The following is a 13,256-nucleotide window of genomic DNA, read 5'->3' on the forward strand; positions in this document are numbered from 1 at the left end:
ATCCCATTGACTTTTTACATGCTCATTGTTATTATGGATCCTCAAAATGCATATCATAACATAATGAGCCAAACTTTACTCTCCGTTGTGCCTAGCATTCGCTTCAGTTGGATTGCAGAGGTGTGACTGAGGACATAAACTGGCCCTGTGTTTTAAAACCAGCTGGTTTTAGACGAGTACAGACCAGAAGAAGAAATACAAAGTCCTAGCTGACATTTGAAATTTTAAGTTGCTCTTTAAACCTGAGTCAGAATTCAGAGGTTGAGGGAAAGAAAGAGGTGCAGTTAAAACTTTTGAACACCATGTGATGATGTAAAAGAAATTAAAAACCTTTGCTGTCTTATCCCTATGGAAGTCCCTGTATGTTCTCCCTCTCAAGTTCTCCCTTTCAAAACATTAGGACCTGATGGTTCATGTGTTAATACAAAGGGAAGTTCTCCTCCCAGCTCCAGTTTTGAATGAAAGATTTCTTTGGAATCATTGTTTGCTGTCAGATCAAGTGCTAGACCTGTCAGCATGACTTTAACGATTCCTATGCCACCTGAGGAACAGATTTCAGTGTCATGCTAACACTGCAGTGGAAATAAGAATCTAGTTTATTTTAGAAAGAGCTGTGAGTACTCAAGTAAACATATCCAAGCAAAAAGAAAACAGTGGCAAAAATCATGTAGATGTGGCATTCACCAATTTAACATATGGTGGGGGGAAATTAAAGTTACTTCAGAAGCTGTAAAGCACATCTTACTGTGTTCAGCTAGTAGACATACCCCTGATTGCACAAAGATGGTGACTGAAAGAAAATGAAGCTTCCAAATGCTGACCTACCTGGTAGATCCTTAGTAGTTTTATAGCAGATTTGAGAGAGTCCTTTAAGGCTTCTTGAGGCAGCCTGGAATGTGGACTGAGGGTAAAGGAACAACAGTGGGATACCAGAGCCTTTCAATATTGAGGATTTCAGTTTAAATTCCAAGAGTAAAAATTTGGCTTTATTGAAGTCAGTGGGAGTTTTGCCATTGACTTCAATGGGGCCAGGATTTCACCCCAAAAGTTGGAATCCTTGTCGGGAATACCTCCCAAATGTCCCTCATTTCAAGGGACAGCACTCATTTTAGTCCCAAACTGGCTCGCATTCCAAACCTGTGATGTGCCTTTTCTTGTTCACTATTAATTATGGCAGAAATGCAGAATCATGGAACTGAGATTACAGAAAGTTATTTATACTGAGGAAGTGAATCCCACTGCATTTTAAGTTTCTTGTATGAATGTATTTTTGTGTCCCCCTCATTTTGGGTCATTGCCATACATTGCATCCCATATATGGGCCATGTGGCAAAAGTACAGGATTGGGAATCATGAGATCTGTGTTTGTTCCCTGGCTTTTCCACTAATTTTCTTGTGTGACTTTGGGTAAGTCACTTAATCTCTGTATGCCTTATACTCCCCATTCTGTAAAATGCAGGTAATAATTCTGACCTGTGTAGCAGAGATGTTGTGAGTCTTAATTAACATCTGTAAAAATGTCTGGCATATTTTGAGATCCTCAGGTCCAAATCTCTATATTGTATGCACTGTGTAAGTGCAAAGTATCATTTTTCTACATCACAAAATAACTGCACATGTGAGAGTTTTTGATCCAGGGTCTGGAAGTGGAATGAGCAAGAGGGGCTTGTGGGCCAGGATTCAAATACATTGGCAGAGTTATGAGGAGGAGAGGGGAAAATGAATATACTTTACACAGACTCATGGATACACAGATGGTGGACATGGGCCATGTATAGGCTAGGAGTTCCTTATTCATTCATGATGGAGTTTTTCTTCTTTCCTACTGTTGTCATTGTTATATGTACCACAGTATGATGGCCTAGAGCCTGCAAATCCATGGTATACTACTTGGAGTGCAAGACTTGGCTCCAGCAGGGGTGTGTTTGGAGGCTACATGTAGGAACAAGGAAGGTTAAGAGCTAGATGTAGGTCTCTGCATTGCACAGAAGTAGGTCATCCTTGCATGCCTGCCTGCCTCCTTACTCTGAAAAGGGCAGGGTGAAAAAGGGGAAGGATGTGGGCAGTGCATCCATGTATCTGAGGAGAAAAGGCCTTTAGCCTGTTAAGCATGCAGATGAGCAACTTAGCTATGTGTTTGTCTGTGGGCCTCACTCCTGCTTCTAGGTAGGACTCATTAGGTCGCTGTCAGCAGCTGTCTAACAGATGCAGGATTGGGTTCTGCTGCACTCCTTCGCCTACCCATTGCGTTTTACTTCTTGTGCATACGCACAACATGCCACACCTGTGTTGTGCAAGACCAAACATCAGTTTGCCCATATTTCTATTGATACATACATTATCACATTTTATAGTGGGCAATAACCACCATCCCTTCCCCTCAGGAGCCAGAAAATGGCCATGTCCTTGGATGACAGTGAGCTTTATACAAGAGAAGAAATGCCTGTTATATTTAGGCCTTGAAAAACCTTCTCACCCACTCACCGAGGGCAAATAGCGATTTTGTCAGGGTGTGTTGGCTGAGGAGGGCTAGATATTCATTGGCTCCTGCTCTGAGGAGAAGGAAAAAAGCAGAGCAGCTCAAGCCCCGGTGCTCCTTCAACAGGAGGGGTCATTCTAAGAACCTAGATAAATAGGAGGGAGGGAGTGGAGGCGCCCTGAGACTGCTAGTTCTTGTTCAGGAGATGGGGCAGTAAGAACAGTGGCTGATGCACTGACGTTCTTCCGAGAGTGGAACGTTTGTGTAAAATGAACAGCAAGCAGCAAGAGCCATTCTCACCAAAAAGGAGGGGCAGAGGGGCCTTTGAGCCACCGTCTTCTAAGAGGAGGAGAGGGGAGGGTTGGAGAGGGCCCAGCTGCAGGTGAGGGGCTGAGAGCTATCTGAGCCCCAGGAGGGGTAGAACAGTGGAGGAGCTCTGCAAATAGGTGGGAGTGGGATCTATCATCAGTTTACTGGGGAGGGAGAGCTGATGCGCCAATATAAATAAAATATGCTCGGTTTAGGAGGGTAGGGCAGTTGTTTTTCTCCTGTAACAAGAACACATCGGGCCATATTCCATATTGCCCTGTGCTAGTGCGTGCAAAGTAGGTGTAAATTGCCACCCCTCTGATCTAGCAGTGTTTTCCACTCATTCTGCGCTGGTGTCAATGACTACGTGAGGTGCAGGGTAATTGATAACCTGACTCTTAGTCCACAGGTGAGTGAGTATCAAGGGAATTTTTCAAGCCTTGCTTATAATTATGCCTAGTAAAATATTGTTCCTTTTGAAATATATGAATCTCATGCTTCTGAAACACAAAAGCCTTGAGGAGAAATTAGTAACAGGTTCCAATATGAATGGTGGACCTACAGTGTAGAATACTGAGCTCTTAGAACTCGTTCATACTCTCCTTCAGTCAATGGCAAAACTTTCATTGGTTCCAGTACGAGCACAACTGGGACCTTAGTATACATATTAGAAAGAGAAGAGAACTCAAAAGTCATATTAGCATTCATGGGAGGAGTCTCCATTGCAAACAAGTTCTCTTTGAAAACCAGTCTCATGCTCTCTCACCTTCTCTGTCTCCTTATAGTGTCTGCCAAGCTAACTTCAGCACCTTTCCATCCCCTTCTCAATCCCTTCAGAGGAAGTGTGACTGACTTCACTCTTAGCGATAGAGCTTTACTTGAGTGCCATAAGAATGCTAAGAGATTTCCTACTAATCATATTGTTAATCATTTGTAGGTGGTTTTCTAATGTCTACACTGCCCTGTACTAACAGACTCTTTACTCAAAAGAACTAAAATCGGAACAGTTTGATAAATAATTAACCAATAGAAAAAAGAGAGAGCTGCAGTAAATGATTAGTGATATAGCCCATCATATTCTGGATTTTTTCTACACCTAACTGGGCTCAGCTGTTTTTAATAAAAGCTTTTTAAAATTTTAAAAAATCTGTATCCTACTGTTAGCTTGTACAGTAGCTCTGTCTGTTTACTGTTGATGAGGGTAAGTTTTCTTTTTCTACGTTTGAGGACTGCTTGAACAAGCTTGTGTGTTTGTACGAGCATCGTTGTCATACTTCAAGGCATTTTGGTGCACGTCCTGTGCTTTACCTGACATGTTCAAACAACATACAGAGATCCTTACTCTTTATTTTTCTAAATTCTTACTACTTTATTTTTCAATTTCCTTCCTCCACTTTGCAAGGCAGCCTCAAGCACCTTTGGTTTGAGCTGGACCGAGGCAGGCAAGCGGTTACCTCAATAACACATAGCCAGTCACACATTTTGTAGACAAGCAGGCAGGAAATGCTGGAGAGCAATACAGCCAGCACAAATGTGCGCTCCTGCTGAAACTGTGCATGTCAGCTGCTTGGCTTGCAGCCAGGTTTGAGTGCTTTTTATTTTAATAGAAAAATGTAACGCTTTGATCAACAACCTGATACTCTGGTGACTGGTGTTCTTTAGACACCTTAGACAGTTAGATTTAAACTCAGGGCTATTGCGTTAATACAGTTCACCGTAAGTGTGTCATATGTTGGAGCTGGGAGTGTTTGCAAGGCAGGTTTCAGTATAGGACCTTAGTGTGGCTAAATTTTCAGATGGTAGTTCCCAGTGAACCCTTTCAGTATTAGAATAAAACTTATATGCTACAGCTTGTCAGTTGATACAAAATTTCAGTGCCCCAAACTGAATCCTTGTGGTCCATTTACACCACCCACTCCAGTTTCCCTACAACAGTGTTCCAGACATTCCTGATTCTTCAGTTGCAGAATTTGCCAGAGAATTGAACCTTTGCTACCAAAAGGAGCTCCAGAGTCTAACCTTTCAAAAACAGCCACGTTTCTAGCTCTCCTGGTGTGAGCGGCAGCAGCGAGGCGGCAGTGCAGAAGTTCAGATCTGGGCAGCTGGCCAGCAGCAGCTGCTGGCCACGAGCATTCATGTTGTATGCCATGCAGGAGGACTTATTTTTTTAATCCTGCTCCCATCCCATCCCACAATACCCACTTCCACTCCCACTCACTCCCACGTTGTTTCCTGAATTTTTACCATGCTTCTGCTATTACGACAGTGGGCCCCACGGCATCTGTGGGATCCCAGTCCCACGTCAGGGCTCTAAAATTGTCCTAGCAATGGCTGGACATGTTGTTCTCAGGATGTCTCTCCACTAGCACCCACCCACTTTTCCTGCACCCCCATGCAATGGGATGGGAACCCCCAACCCTCCCAACTCATCCGTGCAGAGGGAATGGAGTCCTCATGCACCTCCACAAGGGGCTGAGCAGCCCCTGCATCTCCTTTTCCCCACCCAAAGGGCTTAGAAAACTCTAACCCTCCATGCATCGTCATGCAAAGGGGATGGGCTGCCCTATCAGCCCCCATTGCCACCCTTACTTCTGCGCGGCTGCTGGTGGTAGTGCTGCCTTCAGCGTAGAGCCCTGCGGCAGGACTGGGGCCCCACAGGTGCTGCAGGACCTGCGGCCATAGCAGCGGGAGCGGGATAAAAATTCAAGAAACAATGCGGGAACAGGTGGGAGTGGGTACTGAGGGGCAGTACAGGAGCAGGATTAAAAACAGAGCCCTCCCGTGCTGCAAACAACATGAACAGCCCGGCCAGCAGCCGCCACTTTCCAACCGGCCGGCTCTGACGTTCTGTGCTGCTGCTGGTGGTGGCAACGCCACCTTTAAAGCTTGGTGGCCGGAGAGCAGCAGCTGCTGACTGGGATCCATGCCTCCCCGAATACAGAAGTTAAACTAGGCCTGTGTTTGCTATAATAATTGTATCTGGGACAACACACTCCAGGGCTCGTGCATTGTATTGCATTGTGCTATCCCTTTTACAGACTCTCTTTTTTCTGTTTTCATAGGTATATGTGACCCTATCTCAGACGGGGGTACGTGGTAGACTACTTTATTTGGAAAGGGGTACGCAGCCTAAAAAGTTTGAAAACCACTGGCTTAGACATTTCATTTCATTGTCAAAATTGTGCCGTTAAAGCACTGGGCATTGCTGGGGATGAGGCAAAGCTGCATCACTTCAGTGGGAGGTCAAGAAGCAGGGATGTAGCCATGGGTGGGCCTGAGTGGGCTGCAGCCCACCCACTCAGCATCTAGGCCCACCCAAATCTGAGTAGGGGTGTAGAGCATCACATGGGCACCTGAAATCCAGGGCGGAGCTATGCGCCCGCCCTTCAGAAATCTACACTCCGGCAGCTCTGCCTTGCCATTTTCTGAGCCGCCCCATGAGCATGCCCAGCTCGGCAGGTGAAGGCCTGTGTCTGGGGGCACCAGGGCTAGGAAGAGGGCGTGGTGTCGGGGGAGAAGCTGAGCTAGCACAGTCTGTCACTGCCCGTCCACCCAGGGGTGAAAGGAACTTAAAGGACTTACCAGTACTCTGGAGTCCTGCTCTGGGGGGCATGGCCTCGACTGGAAGAGGCGGGGCCTTTAAATACCCGGGCCCTTTAATCAAGATTTAAAGGCCCCAGGGCTCTGGCTGTGGCTGGGAGCCCTGGGGCCTTTAAATCACCCCCGGAGCTGGGAGCCCCAGGGCTTAGGGGTGATTTAAAGGCCCCCCGCCGCTACCCCAGGGCTTCGGCAGCGGGACTCGGGGGGGTGCTTTAAAGAGCCCGAGGCTTCCCAAAGCAGCTGGAGACCCTGGCCATTTAAATCACCACCAGAGCCCTGCCACCGCTACCCTAGGGTTCCGGCAGCAGGGCTTGGGCGGTGCTTAAAAGGGCCCGGGGCTCCCCACAGCAGCCGGAGCCCCGGGCCCTTTATAGCACCACTGGAGCCCAGAGGCCACTACCTCAGGGCCTCTGGCAGCACTTTAAAGGGTCTGGGGCTCCGGCCTCTGCGGGGTACTTGCTCTCGCCTGTATGCCGTACCAGACCGTACTGGCTTACTTTCACCTCTGCCTCCAACTGAAAGTCGGGGCTCACCCAAATTTCCACTCCTAGCTACACCACTGTCAAAAAGGGACAGTGCTTCTGAGAGGCCCAGTGCACAAAGGTACTGCACAGTCTGCGTTGTCCTTTAGATTGATGCAGTGGTGCACTTGGCCTGATCTGTGTCAAAGGGCAGCTCCATGCCTCACTTTCTCCCTACCACTCCCATGTGCCTCCCCTGGGGTGACATGCTTCCCTGTGAGTGCATGGAAGAAGGAGTTTCTGCCCTTCCCTGTGCACAGGGACTGCAATTGTGACTTAATCTTACACTGGCCACATATGAGTGAGTCTGGAGGCTACTTGTACTTTCCTCTCTTCCCTCCACTCACACACTATGGTGTGAATGTTAAACAACCCCCACAGTGCCCAATCCACACAGGGTATAGATCTGTTATGGCTCCCAGCTATGGAGTCTGGTTCTTTAGCTCCACTAGTAAAGATCTGTGCTTTCAGCCCTGGATGTCCCTGGTTCAGTCCCCAGAGTTGGTCAAGATAGTGGCTGTCACACAGTGACCAAATTATGACAGGTTCAACAGAAGTCCAACTCACAAAGATCACCAGCACAACTGGCACTAGCTGGGCATCCTGGAAGGTGTTGCTCTTTGGGTAGGTAGAAGGGTTGGGAGTAATTCACAGGCATGAAGAGTTTGCTTGAGAAGCAGACATTTATTGCAATAAGACTAGGACCATCACTTACGATAACTTCTTAACTTCCTGGAGCAGGAGTCTTCTTTCTGTACTGGGCTCTTCCCAATCTTGATTTACCCTGGACCCCTTTGGGCGGGGTGAGTTTCTCTGACTCTCCAAGAGTTTACCCAATCAGAAGGAAGAGTCTATTCATCTTCCCCACGCCTTACCTATCATTCCTTTATTTACTTTCCACATCAGCTTTCCTGCCCCCACCAACTCTTGTACTGCGCAGAGAGGTGCTGCTGGTGTGCCATATAGAAGCCACAATGAACAGCTTCCCCAGTGGTCCAGTTTGGAATTACACCTGCCATTTTAACTTATATTTGGCCAAAACCCTCAATTTAACATTGTTTTATACATGGTTCTTGAATATGAATATCAGTATAACCTGCACAATGAACACTAGTATTGAAAGCATGGCCTCATTGTTCCTCTTCTCTCCCTACTGAAATGCTGTCCTTAGAATTAAAAATCACAGTAAACAAATATATTTTTTAAAATAACACTATTTTATAGATCAGTTATACACTTTCGTCATCCTAGAATCTCTAGCATTTGTGTTGGATGCCTTATGGTGGCATCTTGGCTCTTTTAAATAGTTACACAGGAGAATGTTCCGGGGTTGTCTCATGCAGACAAGGGATGTTGTTTTCTTTCAATGTCCATTTCCATTGGCCCTGCTGTCTCTCAGGACTCATCACTGACAGCTCGTTCAGTCTGTCTGGTCTTCTAGGCATTAAAGTGCTGCTCTTTGGTGGTAGAGGTAATGAATTGGCAGTATAATCTCGTAAAGGCTTGGCATATATCCGGTTACAGGTGCCTTCACCAGTTCACCTGCCTTCCTTTTGGATTCTCTGTATCTTCTCTTTGTTGTTTCTGTACTCCTTCTTTGTCATTCTGGGTTGATATTCCACCTGAAGTCACAGCTGTTAGGTAATCACAGGCAGAAGAGTCTAGAGAAGTACTTTACTTGTATCTGTTTCTCTTAGGGGTTTTATCTCATATACATGGCCCTCTCTTCTTCCCTCTTCTCCAGTATAAATTGTATCCTCCCAATATCATCATATTTTCCCTGGCTCCCCACATTCACATAAGTTTCTTTCCAGGACTCTGTCTCCAGGGTGCAAGCACTGCTCAAAGCTTTCTGTCTGCAATCACGCTACTGAATTTCTCCTGTTTTCCATAACAACTTGTCGGCCCTCTTCAGCTGTTCTCTTCATCAGTCTGCATAGTTGGTTCAGTCCTCCTCTCTGGATGGACACCAGTCAGTTGTTAATGGATCCCACTGCTGGAACCCATATGCTTCTAAGCCCCCTGCATCTGGGTAATGACTCATCACTGTCCCTAACCCTTGGTCTCTCGGGCACACTTCTGGATGGACCTTGGGTGTTTGATGCTATTCTTGGGCAGTGGAATATGTCCAATTGCTTAGACATATTCCCCCAGGATCCACCTGGCTGTGAGAGCTCTTGTTTCTCAGCTAACCCCTTCAGGGACAGATGAGCCAGGAATGCAGGCGTAATAAAGGAATTTGTTAACCATACACTTTGCTCTTTAAAAGCACACTGGGGAATTATGGATCTTTGGGGAATGGCAAACAGTCCTGAACACAGCCCCGCAGGCCTGATCTCACCCTTCCTGTGAGTGCTGGGTTTGGGCAGCATCCTTAAGCTAGGTATCCCTTCTTGTCTTCTTACTTGCCTGTGGCAGTGGTCTGGCCTCTTGCTTAGAGAAGCACCCCTCTTCACCTCTGTGCTTTCTGGAGAAGTTCTAGTCTCCAGCCCGCTCCCTGGCCCCATTAGTTTCTGAGTAGACAGTCATTCAAAGTCAATGGCCCTCCTGATAGAAAATGTATTGTTCCAGTAGGGAAGTTATCCAACATTGGTGGCCCTTGTTTGCTCAGTCTCAGCTTTTTAGAATTTTCCACTAGCTGTCAAGTCCCTGCCACAAAATGGGTGCTTTAATCTACCCTGGAGGTTACAACACAGCATGAAGGTCACACTCCAAGAAGGAGGTTACAGTACAAAGCAGAGCTTCTGAAACAAAATGGGTTTCACAATTTGATACAGACATATCCTCAAGCTGTCACTTGGCATGACTATTTCCCACTTTATTCTGTACACAGTCAAACCTATCTATAGGAAATCTTGGCGATGGGACCATACAGCAATAAAATGGAGAACACCCATTTATGTTTGGAGCAATTATAATCATGCACTATGTGGTACAGACAGTCCTTCTGCATGTATTGTTCCTCAGACAATGTATCATTACTGAGAAAGTTGTGCAGACTGTTTCAACTGGGTTCCCTGAAGATGGTCAGGTGTGGCGGTATGGATGCTTTGTATCTCTCTATACTCCCCAAGTCTCTTTAAGAGTTGATTCTCAAATTCCTTATGCTCATGGATCTTTTCAGAAAATTCAGATTGAAGGACAAAGTCTCTGAGTACTTTATTGTCAAATGTTCTGCTGGATTTATTGGCTGTTGGAGAGATCTGTGTAAATATAGTGAAATGATGTGTTCTCTACTTCCTTTTACTAATGTCTAAATGCAGCCAAACAATGGAGAAGGGAGGTGGCTGTTGCGCTCTGCCAAGGGCTGGTGATTTTTTTCTAATTATTAGGTCTTTTCCATTCAACATACTGACAAACATGCCAATAACTCATCAATTTCTTTCCTCATTAGTGGCCAAAAGAATCTCTCTTGTGCCAAATGAAATACTGTTCAGTCCTGAGGTGAGCCATGTTCCTCATGTACATGCTAATAAGCCAATGGTGTATGTGTTTCAGTCTTATTGCAATGAAGTTTTATGACTTCTAGCATATGAATATCCCTAAGCTCTGTGTAAACCAAAACCCAGGCCAAAAACATGACCTCATCTTTCCACAGCCATACACAGTGTACATATGCTGCCTCATACCTAGGTGGCTTCTCCTGAGAAGAGGTGAGGCACATTGAGTGATGCAGTGCAGTGAAAATCTGCTTCTACCCTCTCAATAAACAGAGGAGTTCAGGCTGTAATTCCAGTGCTATTTTTCTCCAGCACTGCATTCACTCCCCAGAACATTATAAAGTTGACGTGGTTCTTCCATCTTTCTAAAATCTGGCTAGGAGCCTCCAATCAACTGTTTGGCAGATGTTAACCAGAATCAGAGGTCTCCGCACAAACAGCTACAGAAGGAAAGTTCAACAAGAAATCAATAACAACACTACACAGACCCTGTTTTATAGCTTTGACTCAGCTATGGAGCACATTTTTAACAGAAGAGAAGAAAAAGTGTCGTTCTCCAAGGCAGCTGGTGGCTCTCATTCTTTAAGGGTTTGCTGTTTGCAAAAAAAAAAAAAAATCCAATTTTTAATTTATTTTGTTTATTTTTTTGCTTCCTTATGTTTTGCTGCTGTTTTGAAAAACTGCATTTAAGCTGAAGGTTTTTTTTCTGTATTTTTTCTCCCCACTTTTTTTCCCCTTAAAGCCAGAGAATGAGCAAGGTCGTAGAACTTCTCTAGAAAAGTTCACTCGCAGTGTGGTAAGTTCCTTATTTTTTTTTCTTTCCTCGGCATTTTACTTTTAGTTGTGGGGTGTTGGTGCTTAACTTTTTAGTTCTTTTTTAATTTTTTGGCAGCTAGCCTTTTTGCAGCTTTTCTTTTAATTCAGTCGCTCATCAAAACTGTAGCTCTTAAGAAAGGGTTGTGGGGGGGAGGGGAGCAGAATTCCATAGTGTGCAATCTGGATAAAAATCACCACATCAATAGGCCAATTTTGGTTAGCGTTAAAAGGCAGGTTGTGGTTTTGCTATTTTCACACTACAATATTTGTTATGGCTTACCCTGCACATTGTAGTAGGACAGCATGGTTATAATAGCGTTATTTGTATTGTATCCATATTGATTTCTATGCATGGTTAATGATAACGTATATATAAACACATATATACCCATATTGCACCTTTTATGTATCAACTGCAACAACTTCCTTGGTAGCCCAGATTTGTTGGTGGTGTTGTGAGAAGGTGATGTATGATGATGAAGATGATAGTCAGAATGCGGTTGAATCTGTAAGAAGCTACTGTTCAGTACAAGATTTTGTGAAAAGAACATGATCTTTCTTACATTTTCACACACCTGTGTAATGAAGGAATTGTACGATGTGTAGATACAGTACATATGCTTGTATTTGTGTGTGTACATACATGTATGTGTATTTTTATATAATACATACGCATGCACCATATATATAAAGATAAAATATTTGGATACACAGATAGAAAGGGGAAACTACTCAGGTAAGTGTGAGCTATAATACAATGTGTAGGCATCAAGGGGTTCTTTCTGATGCTGTCATGCTAACTATACAAGCGAAACTCAGTTGTGACATCAGATATGTCTGCAGACTCCAAAGATGTGTGTTATCTCTACTGGCAGGTTTCCTCTGTAGTGCTTTAATATAGTTAATGCATATGGGAGACATAAAAAACCCCATGTTTACAACACAATCATATACAAAATATTACTCAGCCAATCTGTGTGTGTGCATTCTAAAATTGTCAGAAAGCGAGAGAGAAGAAAACAAAAAGAAATATAGTATAGATATTTTTACACTTGGAGCCAGATTCTGCTCCCAGTTATGCTCATATATACTGAGAGTAAGTCAGTGACTTCTGTGGAGTAACTGGTTTTACAGTAGCATAATATGGTTCTGAGAGCAGAATATGGTATTTAGGATTTTGATTTCAAGATTAGTATGAAAATCTCATCTCGAAGTACTAGGGTTATGATATAAAATATAGTCAAGGCAATCATCATAGATTGATCTATAGTTTAGGTATTGCAGTAAACTGTAAATCATGTCCTTGCATTTTATAGCTGGTATAAATTGGTTTAGCTGTACTTTAATTTCTATGGATCCAAGCCAATTTACATCACCTGAAAATCTGACCCATATGATTTTTAACCTGTCATTGTCACTTTAAACAAAATAATTGTTCTTGTTTAAAATCTTATGAGATCAATAAGCTGTTTTAAACAACACAGGAAACTGGATTTTTGATAATATTACAGACTACTAATTTTTCCCCCTTATGCCTATTGTCATGTGATCAAAACTCTTTTGGCCTGATTTTTCAGTTACACTGTTTGTGCACTAGAGACAGGGCTGGGGGGGGGGGGCGAGAGATGATAGTTTTAAGCCATCTTTGTGCTCACTGTATTCAGGACCCAGGCAAGCACTGACAAGGCCTCTGATGTAAATTGGGGCTATTCTAATTTATGGTCTGCTTCCACAGGCCACTTAAGTGCCCTGGGAAACTGAGAGTAGACATAAGCGAGTGCAGCCCACCCATGTTCTAACATGTCCACAATCTGCCTTCTTTACTGTGCGTTGAGAGCACAGACAGCACCAAGCCTTTTTGTTGGTACTACATCAGCTGAGGAGGACCTCTGAACCTAGGTACTACATCAGCTGAGCAGGACCTCCCTGGGGACTGTATCCACACCATTTAAGTCTCTTTATGTTGCCAGAAAACCATAAAATGAGCCTTAGTGTAAGTGAAAATTGGACCCTCAATATTTCTCTGTTGTGACTTATTATATGTCATAGTTCCTTGTTGTCAGGGGCTGGGAAGTGGGTGGTCTGACACAC

At 44.4% G+C, this 13,256-nt stretch overlaps 1 protein-coding gene across 2 annotated transcripts in view; it reads left to right on the forward strand.

Annotated features, from left to right (window-relative positions):
- The window catches only part of RGS6 (regulator of G protein signaling 6), a 499,145-nt gene that overhangs the window by 449,664 nt on the left and 36,225 nt on the right, over positions 1-13,256 (forward strand). Inside the window, exon 17 of one of the 2 annotated variants that reach the window (XM_074955587.1) lies at positions 11,092-11,145. The exons of the other annotated variant lie outside the window; for it this stretch is intronic. Within the exon in view, the coding sequence (XP_074811688.1) occupies positions 11,092-11,145 (54 nt within the window). The remainder of the gene's footprint in view (positions 1-11,091; positions 11,146-13,256) is intronic. 2 annotated transcript variants of the gene reach the window in all.

The sequence above is a fragment of the Natator depressus genome, chromosome 6 (genome assembly GCF_965152275.1).
Source record: "Natator depressus isolate rNatDep1 chromosome 6, rNatDep2.hap1, whole genome shotgun sequence".
Taxonomy (NCBI): Eukaryota; Metazoa; Chordata; order Testudines; family Cheloniidae; genus Natator; species Natator depressus.